The 16,912-nt window shown below is 40.1% G+C and overlaps 1 protein-coding gene across 3 annotated transcripts in view; it reads left to right on the top strand.

Annotated features, from left to right (window-relative positions):
- Nucleotides 1-14,786, top strand: part of LOC130917383 (P2Y purinoceptor 14-like) — a 28,445-nt gene extending 13,659 nt beyond the window's left edge. For all 3 annotated transcript variants that reach the window (XM_057838720.1, XM_057838721.1, XM_057838722.1), the window contains 3 exons: nucleotides 2,538-2,791; nucleotides 5,256-5,457; nucleotides 8,502-14,786. In XM_057838720.1, coding sequence (XP_057694703.1) covers nucleotides 2,538-2,791; nucleotides 5,256-5,457; nucleotides 8,502-8,963 — 918 coding nt within the window. In that variant the 3' untranslated portion in view covers nucleotides 8,964-14,786. The remainder of the gene's footprint in view (nucleotides 1-2,537; nucleotides 2,792-5,255; nucleotides 5,458-8,501) is intronic.
- Nucleotides 14,787-16,912: the final 2,126 nt, after the last annotated feature.

Genomic DNA, 16,912 nt, shown 5'->3' with positions numbered 1-16,912 from the left:
ATGAAAAGAAGCAGAATAGATACACAACGCCATCTTATCACAGAGGCCCAACGTGTGCGTCACAAGCAAGATTGACGCACCAACTATCGCAATCAGTTCTCCTGGCCACTCCAAGGACAAAGAGCAGGGCAATCTATCCTAAAACAAGTAACGTCTCAACCAGCCAGGATAACAAAGTTGATAGCGGGCGCATGGGACGTCAAGACCAGCGTCGGTCGCTGTGGCAACCACGTCCCAGCCACGAAGGAGGACGCACGAACCTAACCACCCAAAACCGGCCACAGAGCAATGATCCCAAAACAACACCCAGACACACCTTCGGCCCGGCCCACCCCACTGCAGCCTTAAAAAAAACTAGACACCGAGATAACAAACGATTCGCTGCTCGGAAACATTGCTATGTAGCCGTTGTTTTGACGTCCCTGGATCCAGAATTGTCCCTGTCTTGTTTTTGCCTTGTTTTTTTGAGAACTGTCTTCGAATAAATTGTCAACCTGTTTTCGGTGAGTCTTCTTCAAACTTTTGGAACATGGACTCAGTACAAAGGGTTAACACAAGAGGTGAACACACGGAATATCTGCCCTCCTGGTTGACGCACGGAAGCGGTAAGCAGCGGAGCACCATTTCCTGTCGCCGTTTCCATGCGGCTTGGCCAGGGGGGTGAATTCCTTCAATTATCTCAAACTGCTGTAGTCCTTTCTTTTGAAATCTGTCAAGGTAGTCTTAGCTGTCTTTCACCTGTCCTTCCGTAACGGCACTAAGTATTGGACATAGCTTTTTTTGGTGATAAAAACTCAATAGTGCCAAAACGACCTGATGTGCTAGCATAGCAGCGTCGTTCTCGCAAACTGTGGATGTCCATTCTTTTCAAATCTGTCAAAGCACTCATAGCTAAGCTAGCCTTAAGTTGTTCTTCTGTAATGGCACCAAATATTAAACATGGCCTTCTTTCTTTGTTATACAATACACTAGTACTGAACCGAGATGGCTAGCACAACAGCTTCATTATCCAAAACTGTGGATGTCTGTTTTTTTAAAATCTGTCAAAGCACTCATAGCTAGTTTTAACACTGGAAGTCACAGGGGATTTTTGGCTATAAAGTGAAGGAATTCGGCCCGCCGGCCAAGCGCCGTAACAGCGAAAGTCGAACCAGAAGAAGTCCCGCTGGCGCCGCGCCAGCAAGTCGGCCGGGGGGACCAAATCCCGCGCGTCCACTCCGGTGTTAACCCTTTGTACTGATCAATTTTAAACAGTTCAAAGAGGGCTCAACGAAAACAGGTTGACAATTTATCCGTCGACAATGGTCAAAAACAGACGAGAGAGAGGAAATGTTGGATCTAAGGTCCGCAAAACAACGGATACATCAGAATGTCCCCGAGAAGCGACGGTTGTTAGCTAAATGTTCAGTCTTTTGACAGCTGCGGTGGAGTGGGCCGGGCGGAAGGCCTGCCGGGGTGTTGTCTTGGGATCATCCCTCTGTGGCAGGTTTAGGCGGTCAAGTTTGTGCGTCATCCTTCGTGGCTGGGACGTGGTTGCCACGGCAACCGACGCATGTCTTGATGTCCAAGGCGCCGCGCTATCAAGTTGTTGTCTTGGTAGGGCGGGAGCGTCCTTACCCCACTGGAGAACTGATGACGTTTTTCTTCGCTTATCAGGCGAGGGCTGATAAGCTAGTCCACTTTACTGTGTCAAAGGGCACCGACTACTGGGCTTTGTCAAACAATTTGACCACTCAAAGCAGCAATCAAGCAGGCCACCCCCATACACACTCCTGTGGAGTCACTGCCTAGGTGTGAAGGGGGGGGGGGGGGGGCTCACTCTGGATAGCTGCAATTAGCATCTTGAATATAAGAGAGATGGGTGGACTTTGTGGGTCTTGCAAAGGAATTGGGTCACTCATGTGGGTGCAAAGAAGGCGCAGAGGGAAAAATTGCTTCAGCAACAACCTTCAACACCTAGCCCTGGGAAAAGGGCGAAGTGTCATATGTCACGTAAAAAAGGTTTTGTCTTTTATTACACCGTCCCTTGTACTGTAGGCAAACTGCAGCTTTTGGAAAATGTAAAAAGGTTGTCCGCCCGATTGCCCGCCTGTGCGGTTCACTGTCAGAAAAGCAACTGGACAAACCTATTCGGAAGGGGGAGAGAAAATGACCTCTAATGGTGTTAATTGCCTCTGACAACCATCCAATGGCACCTTTCAGTCTACATACAGTTGACACAGGCATACAGTATATGTGAGACATACTGTAAGTCTGACCACAGTTTAGTTCCATGCATGAAGTTTGAAGAAAAAACAAACTGACTAGTATGTTTCATTTGGTTTACAGAGAGGATAAAACCGGAAGAGTTGAAGGGACAAGCAAACACTTAAAGAGAAAAGTCACATCCTGTCAGTAGTTTGGTCTATTGTATGGTGGCTTTTTCACCACAACCGGTCTTCTGGGCTTGAAAGTGACAACAGGCCAGCTAAAATAACCTGTTCTTCTGTAATAGCACCAAGTCCTGAACATAGCCATGTTACTTGCTTACACCATAGATGGGTCTGCTGCTGAACGGCTTGACGCTAAAGGTTTTTCAGCGTGGTGCTCGTTCATCACGCTGCGTCACTGTCTACCTGAAGAACCTGGCGGCCGCCGACTTCCTGCTGACTCTTTGCCTTCCCTTCCGCATCGCCAAGCACGCCGGCGCTTTCCGCCTGCACCTTTGGGTCTACTGCAGTTTCGGGGCACCGGCCTTCTACCTCAACATGTACGCTAGCATCCTGTTCATGGGATACATCGCCGCCAACAGGTACGCTGAATGCTAGTGTAACAAGTATGAGCTGTGTTGTTCAGAGCACCACTGAGGTGACAAAATAGTGGGCATATCAGGAAGATCTGGTTCGGGTACTGGAGGGCGGCGGCAATGAATAATGACAAATTTGTTTGGATGAAAAGTGTATTTAACAAACGTGGTACAAAAACAACAATTAGGAATATTTACAAAATCTGAGTGTGCACACAGTTTAATGTTGATCCACCGAGAGAGGATTAAAAAAAAAAAAAAAAAAAAAAAAAAACCCAGTTGACTTTCCCCACCCCAAAGTTCGTAAGTTACAAACACTCAAGCGCATGAGAGAATGCCTTCAGTATTATGGAGCTGCTTGAATAATCACAAGTTGAATGGGTATTTGAAGTGCTTGACCAGAGTAGTGGGGAGAGAAAACCAGGCTGAAGAGCCTCCTACCAGACCCTGACATGACAATGGTGTTGAAGACAAGGAAAAGGTCCGTCAGGCTCCTGGGTCAAGTTCTAGCTTGCCATCCTTTTGTTGGAGTGGTCCCAAGGCAGGGCAGGACCACCTGGCCTGCATTAACCAACCAACCCAGTTACAAAAATGCAATCGTATTCACATGTTAGCATTATCATGCTAACATAACAAAATACAATAATAAAGCACCAACAGACCCGAAAATGCAATCGTATTCACATGTTAGCATTAGCATGTTAGCATTATCATACTATCATAACAAAATTAAATAATAATGCACCAACAGACACAAAAATGCAAAAGTATTCACATGTTAGCATTATCATAGTAACATAACAAAATACAAAAATACTGCACCAAGACACAAAAATGCAAATGTATTCACATGTTAGCATTAGCATGCTAACATAACAAAATACAATAATTAAGCACCAACAGACACAAAAATGCAATCGTATTCACATGTTAGCATGCTAATATAACAAAATACAATAATAAAGCACCAACAGACACGAAAATGCAATAGTATTCACATGTTAGCATTAGCATGCTGACATAACAAAATAATAAAGCACCAACAGACACGAAAATGCAATAGTATTCACATGTTAGCATTAGCATGTTAGCATTAGCATGCTAACATAACAAAACAGTAATAAAGCACCGACATGAAATTGCAATAGTATTCACATGTTAGCATTAGCATGTTAACAGAACAAAATTAGGGCTGTCAAACGATTAAAATTTTTATTCGAGTTAATTACAGCTTAAAAATTAATTAATAGTAATTAATCACAATTCAAACCATCTATAAAATATGTGATATTTTTCTGTAAATTATTGTTGGAATGGAAAGATAAGACACAAGATGGATATATACATTCAACATACGGGACATAAGTACTGTATTTGTTTATTATAACAATGAATCAACAAGATGGCATTAAGATTATTAACATTCTCTTAAAGCGATCCATGGATAGAAAGAATTGTAGTTCTTAAAAGAGAACTGTTAGTACAGTTATATTAAAACCCCTCTTAATGTTATCGTTTTATTACAATCTGTAAAATTTTCAATCAAAAAATAAACTAGTAGCTCGCCATTGTTGATGTCAATAATTACACCATGCTCACTCATGGTACTAACCCATAAAATCAGTTGGACCCAAACGCCAGCAGAGGGCGCCAAACACCAAAAACAAGTAACAAGCGGACATTACACTGCATGTGCGTTAACTGCGTCAAATATTTTAACGCGATTAATTGAAAAAATTAATTAGCGCCCGTTAAAGCGATAATTTTGACAGCCCTACACAAAATACAATAATAAAGCACAACAGACACGAAAATGCAATAGTATTCACATGTTAGCGTTAGCATATTAGCATTATCATTATCATGCCAACATAACAATATACAATAATAAAGCACCAACAGATACTAAAAATCACATGAACACATAAGGTAGTGTAAGTTAGCATGGTGGCTAATCCGCTAAAAACAGATGGAAAAAAAAATCACCAGTTCACTTGGATGTAGATGAGCACACACACGAAACAGGTCTGCAACACAAATAAAAAGGTCTGGTTCTAGAAGTCATAAAACAGCCCCTTTAAACAAGTTTGAAAAGTACAATTGATTGGATGCATCAAAAAGCATTTGAGACTGACCGGCAGCTGATGCTCCTTCGCTTCTCTCCCACACGACAGTGAGAGGAGTCAAGGAAGCTTATATATTGCCTAGGTGAGCGGTGATTGGATAATTGATGTAATGTGACTTATCATGTGGTGTGGTGCATTCAGGGAGTGTGGGAAAAAACAAGAACTGGCTAAAAATAGGGGATCTTAACCCATGTTACACCAGCTTAACCATGTTCAATTTTTGGATTGAATGCTAATCAGACGCTCAACAATTAATCATTTCACTTTTTCACCCAAAATTCATAATACAAACAGTATAAGGCCTTAGCAGCAAAGGCTAACGCTCCTCCCACCCACGCACTCAGGTACCTGAAGATCGTCCATCCCTTAGGAACGCACTCGCTACAGTCGGTGCGGGCGGCTCACGTCGTCTCAACAATTTCGTGGCTGGTCCTTTTAACCCTGGCGGGAACTTACGTGGTCCTGTCACTGGTCTCTGGCCAGGCTCTGACCCGGCCGTCGAGCTGTGAGGAACAACTAAGTGGGCAGTTAAAGGTCTTTTACAAGGTGCCACGAATCTTGTTTGATGTGTCATTTTTGTCACAGGATGCAACCCAAAATCAACAGTTCAAAGTGTATTCTAGGTTACCCATAAATGCCCCCCAAAATCAAGAGGAAGTGACTCAGAAAAGCCCCAAAATTAAGAGGAAGTGACTGAAAATCATCAGGAAGTAACTCAAAATAGACAGGAGTTGACCCAGAAATGCCCCAAAATCAAGAGGAAGTGACCCAAATTGCACCAAAATTAACAGGAAGTGACTCAAAATCAACAGGAAGCAACTGAAAATAAACGGTTGATCCGGAAATGTCACAAAATCAAGAGGAAGTGAGCCCAAATGCACCAAAATTAACAGGAAGTGACCCAAAATCAACAGGAAGTAACTCAAAATAAACATTTGACACAGAAATGCGCCAAAATCAAGAGGAAGTGACCCAAAATGCACCAACATTAACAGGAAGTGACTCATAATCAATAGGAATGGACCCAAAATGCACCTAAATTAACAGTAAGTGGCTCAAAATCAACAGGAAGTAACTCAAAATAAACAGTTGACCAAGAAATGCGAGAGAGTTAGCGACCCAAAAGCACCAAAATTAACAGGAAGTGACTCAAAATAAACTGGAAAAAAACCCCAAAAAGAAACAGGAGTAGACTCAGAAATTCCCCTAAATCAATAGGAAGTGACCCAAAATTAACAAAAAATGACTCAAAATCAACAGGAAGTAACTCAAAATAAACAGAAGTTGACCCAGAAATACCCCAGAATCAAGAGGTAGTTACCCAAAATGAACCAAAATGAACAAGAAGTCACCCAAAATCAATAGGAAGGAACTCAAAATAAACATTTGCACAGAAATCTCCCAAAATCAAGAGGAAATGACCTATAAATGCCCCAAAATGAACAGGAAGTGACCCAAAATCAACAGGAAGTAACTCAAAATGATAAGTTGACCCAGAAATGCACCAAAATCAAGAGCTAGTGACCCAAAATGCACCAAAATTAACACGAAGTGACCCAAAATCAACAGGAAGTAACTCAAAATTAAAATGTAGTTGACTCAGAAATGCCCCAAAAATGAACAGGAAGTGACCCAAAATCAACAGGAAGTAACTCAATATAGATAGTTGACCCAGAAATGCCCTAAAATCAGGAGCTAGTGACCCAAAATGCACCAGAATAGGAAGTGACTCCTGAAAGCAGGAGGATTAACAGTAGTTGAGCCAAAATTAAAACGAAGTAACCCATAAATGCCCCAAAATCATGTTCCCCAAAATTACCAGGAATTGACCCAAAAATACCCTAAAATCCACAGGAAGTGACCCCTAATAACACCAAGATGAACAGGAAGACAACCAAAATCAACAGGAATGACTTGCAAGTGCTATAATCTCAACAGCAAGTGACCCCAAATCCAGAAATAGCCCGAAATCATCAGGAAGTGATCCAAAATCAAGAGGAAATAACCCAAAATAAACAGAGTTGCCTCGGAAACGTTCCAAAACCAACAGGAAGTGACCTAAAATCAACAGGGAGTGACTCAAGATCAACAGGGATTGAACTAGAAATGCCCCCAAATCAACAGCGTCCCCTAAACGCAGCAAAAACAATAGGCAGTGACCCGTAAATGCCCCAGAATAAACAGGAAATGACCTAAAATCAAAACGAATTCACCTGAAATCAACAAAAAGTGACTCAGAAATGCCCCAAAATTAACAGGAAGTGAGCCCTAAATGAACCAAAATTAACGGGAATTGACTCGTAAGTACCCGAAAATCAACAGGAAGTGACCCTAAACCAAGAGGAAATAGCCTAAAATAAACAGACTTGACTCAGAAATGTCCCAAAATCAACAGGAAATGACCCAAAATCAATGGAGAGTGACAAAAAATCCACATGAATTTACCTTGAAATGCCCCCAAATCAATAGCGTCCCCTAAATGCACCAAAAGCAGTAGGAAGGGTCCGGTAAATACCCCAAAATCAACGGGAAGTGACCCAAAACCAAGAGGAAATAGCCTAAAATAAACAGAATTTTCTCGGAAATGTCCCAAAATCAACAGGAAGTGACCCAAAGTCAACAGGATTTGACCTAGAAATGCCCCCAAATCAACAGTGTCCCCTAAACGCACGAAAAAAACAATAAGAAGTGACCCGTAAATGCCCTGAAAATCAGGAAATGACCTCAAATCTTAAACAAATTCACCCAAAATCAACATAAATTGACTAAGAAATGCCCCAAAATCAACAGGAAGTGACCCAAAATCAAGAGGGAGTGACCCAATATAAATAGCAATTGACCCAGAAATGCCCCAAAATCAACAGTGACCCGTAAATGCACCAAAATTAACGGGACGTGACCCAAACCCAAGAGGAAATAACCTAAAATAAACAGAATTGCCTCGGAAATGTCTCAAAATCAACAGGAAGTGACCCAAAGTCAACAGGAATTGACCTAGAAATGCCCCCAAATCAACAGTGTCCCCTAAACGCACGAAAAAAACAATAAGAAGTGACCCGTAAATGGCCTGAAAATCAGGAAATGACCTCAAATCTTAAACAAATTCACCCAAAATCAACATAATTGACCAAAAAATGCCCCAAAATCAACAGGAAGTGACCCAAAATCAATAGCGAGTGACCCAAAATAGCAATTGACCCAGGAATGCCACAAAATCAACAGTGACCCGTAAATGCACCAAAATTAATAGGAAGAGACCCATAAATGCCCCAAAATCATCAGGAAGTGACCCAAAATCAACAGAAATTGACCTAGAATCAACAGTAAGTGACCCCTAAATGCACTAAAACTAACACGAAGCAACTCGTAAGTGCTCCAAAATAAACAGGAAATGACCCAACAGCAAAAGGAAGTGACCCAAAATCAAGAGGAAATAGTAGAAACAGGAATTGACTCAGAAATATCCCCAAATCAGCAGTAAGTGACCCGTAAATGTTCTGAAATCATCAGGAAGTGACCCAAAATCAACAGCAATTTAGCTAATTTGTTGGTTGGCAAGTCACATGACTGATTGTTTTTATTGCGGGCAGGCAGCTCACGTTTTCTCGGCCGCCATCTTCTTACTGGTCCTGGCGGCGCTGCTCTTCTTCTATGGCAGCACCTCCCGCAGGCTGGCGGCGGTGCAGCGTCGCCGGCCCTCCTCGTCCGGATCGCGCCGGCTGGCTCGGTCGCGGCGCAACATGCTGGTCCTGTCCGCCATCTTCTGCGTGTGTTTCGTGCCCTACCACCTGGTGCGTCTGCCATACGCCGTGTCGGAGCACGCCGACGGCTCGGCCTTTTTCTACCTGAAGGAGGCCGCCGTCGCCCTGTCCGTTCTCAACGTCTGCCTGGACCCGCTCATCTACTTCACGTTCTGCAAAGCGTTTCGGCAGCAGCCGGGGCGAGGCGGCGCCATCGCGTCGGCGAAGCTCGCCATCGCCAACCCGGAGACCAGCGACGGGCAAATGTTGAAGAAGACGTCTGGTTACCCTTCCACTACTGACTTCACTTGACAGTTGCCTTAAATGACTTCTTTTCAATGACCTTTGATGGGAACGTTGCCCCCACCAACATGGCTGCCAGTCTGCCATATAGACTAAGTGGGGGCATATAATACAATGATACAGACCTATCAACAGAAAATAGTAGGAATTAAACAGGAAGTTTATCAGAAGTGCCCCAAAAATCAACACATAGTGACCCAAAATGCACCAAAATTAACATGAAATTAACAGAAAATGAACAGGAAGTGACATAGAAATGCCCCTAAATCAACAGGAAGTGACCAAAAATGTACCAAAATTAACAAGAAACGAATCAAAATCAACAGGAAGTGAATGAGAAGTGCCCCAAAATCAATTGGAAGTGACCCAAAATGCTACGAAATTAACGGGAAATTAGTCAAAATCAACAGGATGTGACCTGAAATGGACCAAAATTACCAGGAAGTCAACAAAAATCAATAGGAAGTAACTAAAAATGCACAAAAATTAACAGGTGTCAACCAAAATCAACAGCAAGTGACCCAGATATGCCCCGGAAATAGCAGGAAGTGACCCCCTAAATGCCCTAATATCAACAAGAAGTGACCAAAAATGCACTAAAATTAACAGGAAATGAACCCAAAACTAACAGGAAGACGACCAAAATCAATAGGAAGTGACCCATAAATGCCATGAAATCAACAGGAAGTTACCCCAAACCAACAGGAAGTGACCCCAAGTCAACAGGAAATAACCCAAAACAGTAATTAACCCAGAAATGCCACCAAATCAACAGGAAGTAACCCAAAATAAACAGGAAGTGACCCCTCAATGCACCAAAACTAACAGGAAGACAACCAAAATCAACAGGAAGTGACCCCTAAATGCACCAAAATCAACAGGAAGTAACCCAAAATAAACAGCATTTAACTCAGAAATGCCCCAAAGCCAACAGGAAGTGACCCAAAATCAACAGGAAGTAACTCAAAACAGTAATTAACCCAGAAATGCCACCAAATCAACAGGAAGTGACCCAAAATAAACAGGAAGTGACCCCTCAATGCACCAAAACTAACAGGAAGACAACCGGTATCAATAGGAAGTGACACCTAAATGCCCTAAAACCAACAGGAAGTGACCCAGAATCAACAGGAAGTAACCAAAAACAGCTATTAACCCAGAAATGCCACCAAATCAATAGGAAGTGACCCAAAATAAACTGGAAGTGACCCCTCAATGCACCAAAACTAACAGGAAGACAACCAAAATCAATAGGAAGTGAGCCCTAAATTCCCCAAAATCAACAGGAAGTTACCCAAAACCAACAGGAAGTGACCCTAAATCAACAGAAAGTAAACCAAAATTAACAGAAATTAACTCAGAAATGCCCCAGACCCAACAGGAAGTGACCCCTAAATGCCCCGCAATCAACAGGAAGTGACCCCAAATCAACAGGAAGTAACCCCCCAAAAAACAGTAATTAACCCAGAAATGCCACCACATCAACAGGGAGTGTCTCAAAATCAACAGGAAGTAACCCAAAACAAACATGACTTAACACAGAAATGCCCCCTAATCACCAGGAAGTGACAAAAAATCAGCAGGAAGTGACCTCTAAATACGCCAAAATAAAAAGAAAGTTACCTGACCTATCACCGGAATGAGTAAGAAATGAGCGTGTTCGGAATTCTTTTCATTTACCAATAAAATGTAATGTTGCCCCTACCAACATGGCTGCCAAATAAGCCAAGTGGGGGCAAATAATACATTGATAAAGGCAAATACTGGAAACACGTCCTTTTTTTTTATTAGCTTTTAATTGTACTCTGGGCTTGCAGAAAAGCTGCACTTTCATCAAAATGCAATATATATGTATATGCACAGTATATCAATTCATTGGCTGCCATTGACAGCGATGGACGTCCAATCCATTTGAAGTGGTAGAGCTTGCAGTTATCATCCTATGAGCATGTTTGACAGGAATGTTGCCCCCACTAACATGGCTGCCAAATAGGCCAAGTGGGGGCAAATAATACATGAGTAGAGCCAAAGCCATCAGTGAAAACATGGTATACTACGCATACGATTGCCTCATCCTATTACTATGCGCGAACTATTGTCCATTTTGGCTTACTGTAACTCATTCTCCTTTGGATGTGGAAAAAATGTTGAAAATTCAAAGCGAGACGGTCCGTAGCGGGATGACTTTTTGTCCTTTTTAGGCCAGCGAACAGCACGGCGGAGGAACCGGGTCATTTGGTGTCGTGGGAACGGGGAAAAAAAAATAAATAAACACGTGCTTTCAATTTGAGCCGACGTCACTTTTAGCTTCACTTCTCGGCTGTTTTGTAGACTCTTTGCCGGCCATTGATGGGGATAGATGTCCTATCAATGGCGCTGATACAAGAGCATTTGCAGCTAGAGTTGCTGGTTTAAACGAGTAGGACATTTTTGGCGGGAAACGGTTCTGGTACAATTTGGGACTAATTTCCTATGCATTTTGGGCCATTTTCTGTTGAATTTAGAGCATTTATGAACCACTTCCTGTTCATTGGGTACTGCCGACTACTTAAGGGGCATTTCCAGGTTACTTCCTGTTGGTTTTGGGTCATTTCTTGTTGATTTTGGGGCATTCAAGTTTCACTTCCTGTTGACTTTGGGGCATTTCTGGTTCAATTCCTGTTTATTTTGCGTGACTTCCTGTTGATTTTGTGGTATTAATGGGTCCTTGGGCCACTTCTTGTTCATTGGGTACTGCCTACAAATTTTGGGGACATTTCCAGGTTACTTTCTGTTGGTTTTGGGTTACTTCCTGTTGATTTTAGAACATTTCTGGATCAATACCTGTTAATTTTGGGTGACTTCCTGTTGGTTTGTGGTCACTTCCTGTTGGTTTTGGGTCATTTATTGGACTTTGGGACACTTCCTGTTCATTGGGTACCTTCAAACTAATTTTGGGGTATTTCTAGGTTACTTCCTGTTGCTTTTGGGGCATTTACAGGTCACTTCCTGTTGATTTTGGGGCATTTACGGTTGACTTCCTTTTGACTTTGGGGCATTTTTGGGTCAATTCCTGTTTAGTTTGGGCAACTTCCTCTAGATTTTGAGTCACTTCCTGTTGATTTTGGATCATTTATGGGTCTTTGGGCCACTTCCTGTTCATTGGGTACTGCCTATTAATTTTAAGGTATTTCTCAGTTACTTCCTGTATGTTTTGGTGCATTTACGGGTCACTTCCTGTTCATTTTGGTGCATTTAAGGTTCACTTCCTGTTTCACTTTGGGGCATTTCTTGGTCTTTGGGCCACTTTCTGTTCATTGTATACTGCCTATTCATTTTTGGGCATTTCCAGGTTACTTCCTGTTGATTTGGGGGCATTTAAAGGGCATTTCCTGTTAATTTTGGTGCATTTTAGGTTAACTTCCTGTTGACTTTGGGGTATTTTTTGGTCTTTGGGCCACTTCCTGTTTATTGGGTACTGCCGACTAATTTTGGGGCATTTCCAGGTTACTACTTGTTGGTTTTGGGTCACTTCCTGTTGATTTGGGGGCATTTATAGGTCACTTCCTGTTGGTTTTTGGTCATTTATGGGTCTTTGGGCCACTTCCTGTTCATTGGGTACTGCCTACAAATTTCTGAGCATGTCCAGGTTACTTCCTGTTGGTTTTGGGGCATTTATGGGTCACTTCCTATTAATTTTGGTGCATTTAAGATTCACTTCCTGCTGCATTTCTGGGTATTTTGGGTGACTTTCTCTAGATTTTGGGTCACTTCCTGTTGATTGGGTACTGCCTACTAATTTTGGGGCATTTCCAGGTTACTTCCTATAGGTTTGGGTCACCTCCTGTTGATTTTGGAGCATTTAAGGTTCACTTCCCGTTCACTTTGGGGCATTTAACCCCATAACCATGTTTATTTTGGGTGATATCCTGTTGATTTTGGGTCACTTCCTGTTGATTTTGGGTCATTTGTGGGCCATTTCCTGTTTATTTTAGTTGTCTTGGTGTAATTATGGGTCACTGTTAATTTTGGGGCATTTCTGGGTCAACTAGTGTTTATTTGGGCTTACTTCTTGTTGATTTTGGGTCACTTCCTGTTGATTGTGGGGCATTTATGGGTCACTGATGATTTTGGGGCATTTCAGGGACATTTGGTGTGGTTTTGGGTTACCTCCTGTTGATTTTAGGGTGTTTCCAGTTCCATTTTCTGTGCTATGTGTGGTTTTGAGTGATTGTTTTGATGAATTTTGATGCCTAACATATTCAGAGTGATTATTATGCCGATTGCAGTTTTGAATGATTGTTTTGACTAAAGAAGTTTGTGATTGTCATGCCACACATTCCTTTTCAAAGTAACTTTTAAGGTAATTGTCATTTTGAGTGCTTGTTTTGATAATACGAGTGTGTGATTGTTATGACACAAGTAGCTTTTCAGAGTGATTAGCATGCCAAATTTAGTTTTGAATGATTGTTTTTGATGGAACAAGGTTTGGTTTGTCATGCCTTCAGTGGCTTTTCAGAGTGATTTTTATGTAATTTTGAATGATTGTTTTGACGAAACAATTGTGCGATTGTTACGCCACACATGCCATTTCAGAGTAACTTTTAAGCTAATTGTTTGTTTTTGAGGAAATGATAAATTATTTTGATGCCATACATATTTCAGAGTGATTGTTATGCTAATTTTAGTTTTGAGTGTTCTGACTAAACAAGTGCGCGACTGTCATGCCACACATGCCTTTACAGAGTAATTTTTTAAAGCAATTGTAGTTTTGAATGTTATTTTTGATGAAACGAGTGTGTGATTGTTATGACACAAGTAGCTTTTCAGAGTGATTATCATGTCAAATTTAGTTTTGAATGCTTTCATGAAATTAAAAATAATTTTGATGCCATACATCTTTCAGAGTGATTGTTATGCCAATTTTAGTTTTGATTGTCCTCACTAAACAAGCGTGTGATTGTCATGCCACACATACCCTTTCAGCGTATTTTTTAAAGCCCATTGTAGTTATGAACGTTTGTTTTGATGAAATGAGTGTGTGACTTGTGATGACACAAGTGACTTTTTTGAGTGATTATCATGCCAAATTTAGTTTTGAATGATTGTTTTCGATTAAACAAGTGTTGGATTGTATGGCCACTTTGTAGTTTTGAATTATTGCTTTGATGAAACTCAAAATAATTTTATGCCATCCATATTTCAGAGTGATTGTTACGCAAATTGTAGTTTTGATTGTTCTAACTAAAGAAGTGTGTGATTGTCATGCCGCCTACCTTTTCAGAGTGATTGTTATGCTAATTGTAGTTTTGAGCGTTTGTTTTGATGAGACGAGTGTGTGATTTTTATGACAAGTAACTTTTCAGTGTGATGATCATGCCAAATTTAGTTTTGAATGATTGTTTTTGATTAAACAAGCGTTGGATTGTTATGCCACTCATAGTTTTGAATGATTGTTTTTGAGGAAATGATGATAATTATGATGCCTACATATTTCAGAGTGAGTGTTATGCCAGTTGTAGTTTAGATTGTTCAAACTAAAGAAGTGCGCGATTGTCATGTCACACATACCTTTTCAGAGTAATTTGTAAAACAATTGTAGTTTTGAATTTTTGTTTTGATGAAACGAATGTTTGATTGTTATGATACAAGTAGCTTTTCAGAGTGATTAGCATGCCAAATTTAGTTTTGAATGTTTTTCATGAAACAAGTGTTGGATTGTTATCCCACTTATAGTTTTGAATGGTTGTTTGGGCGGAAATGACGAATAATTATGATGCCATACATATTTCAGAGTGATTGTTATGCCAATTGTAGTTTTGATTGTTCAGACAAAACAAGTGTGTGATTGTTATGCCACACATACCTTTTCAAAGTAATGTTTAAGCCAATTGTAGTTTTGAACGCTTGTTTTGATGAAACAAATGTGGGATTGTTATGACACAAGTAGCATTTCTATTATGGAAATTTTAGTTTTGAATGATTGTTTTTCAAGAAACAAGTGAAGTGTTGGATTGTTATGCCATTTAGTAGTTTTGAAGTATTGCTTTGTTAAAAGTTAAAAATCAAAAATAATTTTGATATCAACCATATTTCAGAGTGAGTGTTATGCAAATTGTAGTTTTGATTGATTGTTCAAACAAAACAAGTGTGCGATTGTCATGCCAGACATACATTTCCAGAGTAATCTTTTACCCAGTTGTCGTTTTAAATGTTTGTTTTTAACAAACAAGTGTGATTGTTATGACACAAGTAGCTTTTCAGAGTGATTATCATGCCAAATTTAATTTTGAATGATTGTTTTTCATGAAACAAGTGTTGTTATGCCACTTATATTGAATGATTGTTTTTGAAGAAATAATTTGGATGCCATACATATTTCAGATTGATATGCCAATTGTAGCTTTGAATGATTGTTTGGACGAAACAAGTGTGTGATTGTCATGCCACACATACATTTTCGGAGAAATTCTCAAGACCATTGTCGTTTTGAATGTTTGTTTTGATCAAACGAGTGTAATTGTTATGACACAAGTAGCTTTTCAGAGTGATTATCATGACAAATGTAGTTTTGAAAGATCGTTTTTCATGAAATCAGTGTTGGATTGTTATGCCACTCGTAGTTTTGAATGATTGTTTTTGAAGAAATGACGAATAATTTGGATGGCATGCATATATCAGAGTGATTGTTATGCCAATTGTAGTTTTGAATGATTGTTTGGACGAAACAAGTGTGTAATGGTCATGCCACACATACCTTTTCAGAGAAATCCTAAAGACCATTTTCGTTTTGAATGTTTGTTTTGATCAAACGAGTGTGTTTGTTATGACACAAGTAGCTTTTCAGAGTGATTATCATGCAAAATTTAGTTTGGGATGATTTTTTTTCATGAAACAAGTGTTGGATTGTTATGCCACTTGTAGTTTTGAATGATTGTTTTTGAAGAAATGACGAATAATTTGTATGCCATACATATTTCAGAGGGATTGATATGCCAATTGTAGTTTTGAATGATTGTTTTGACGAGACAAGTGTGTGATTGTCATGCCACAAACACCTTTTCATAGAAACCCTTAGGACCATTGTCGTTTTGAATGTTTGTTTTGATCAAACGAGTGTGATTGTTATGACACAAGTAGCTTTTCAGAGTGATTATCATGCAAAATTTAGTTTGGGATGATTTTTTTTCATGAAACAAGTGTTGGATTGTTATGCCACTTGTAGTTTTGAATGATTGTTTTTGAAGAAATGACGAATAATTTGGATGCCATACATATTTCAGAGGGATTGATATGCCAATTGTAGTTTTGAATGATTGTTTTGACGAGACAAGTGTGTGATTGTCATGCCACAAACACCTTTTCAGAGAAACCCTCAGGACCATTGTCGTTTTGAATGTTTGTTTTTAACAAACAAGTGTGATTGTTATGACACAAGTAGCTTTTCAGAGTGATTATCATGCCAAATTTAGTTTTGAATGATTGTTTTTCATGAAACAAGTGTTGTTATGCCACTTATATTGAATGATTGTTTTTGAAGAAATAATTTGGATGCCATACATATTTCAGATTGATATGCCAATTGTAGCTTTGAATGATTGTTTGGACGAAACAAGTGTGTGATTGTCATGCCACACGTACATTTTCGGAGAAATTCTCAAGACCATTGTCGTTTTGAATGTTTGTTTTGATCAAACGAGTGTAATTGTTATGACACAAGTAGCTTTTCAGAGTGATTATCATGACAAATGTAGTTTTGAAAGATCGTTTTTCATGAAACAAGTGTTGGATTGTTATGCCACTCGTAGTTTTGAATGATTGTTTTTGAAGAAATGACGAATAATTTGGATGGCTTGCATATATCAGAGTGATTGTTATGCCAATTGTAGTTTTGAATGATTGTTTGGATGAAACAAGTGTGTAATTGTCATGCCACTCATACCTTTTCAGAGAAATCCTAAAGACCATTTTCGTTTTGA

Source organism: Corythoichthys intestinalis, chromosome 6, assembly GCF_030265065.1.
Source record: "Corythoichthys intestinalis isolate RoL2023-P3 chromosome 6, ASM3026506v1, whole genome shotgun sequence".
Lineage (NCBI taxonomy): Eukaryota > Metazoa > Chordata > Actinopteri > Syngnathiformes > Syngnathidae > Corythoichthys > Corythoichthys intestinalis.
Note: the sequence above shows the minus strand (reverse complement) of the source record. Positions and strands in the feature narration are given on the sequence as shown.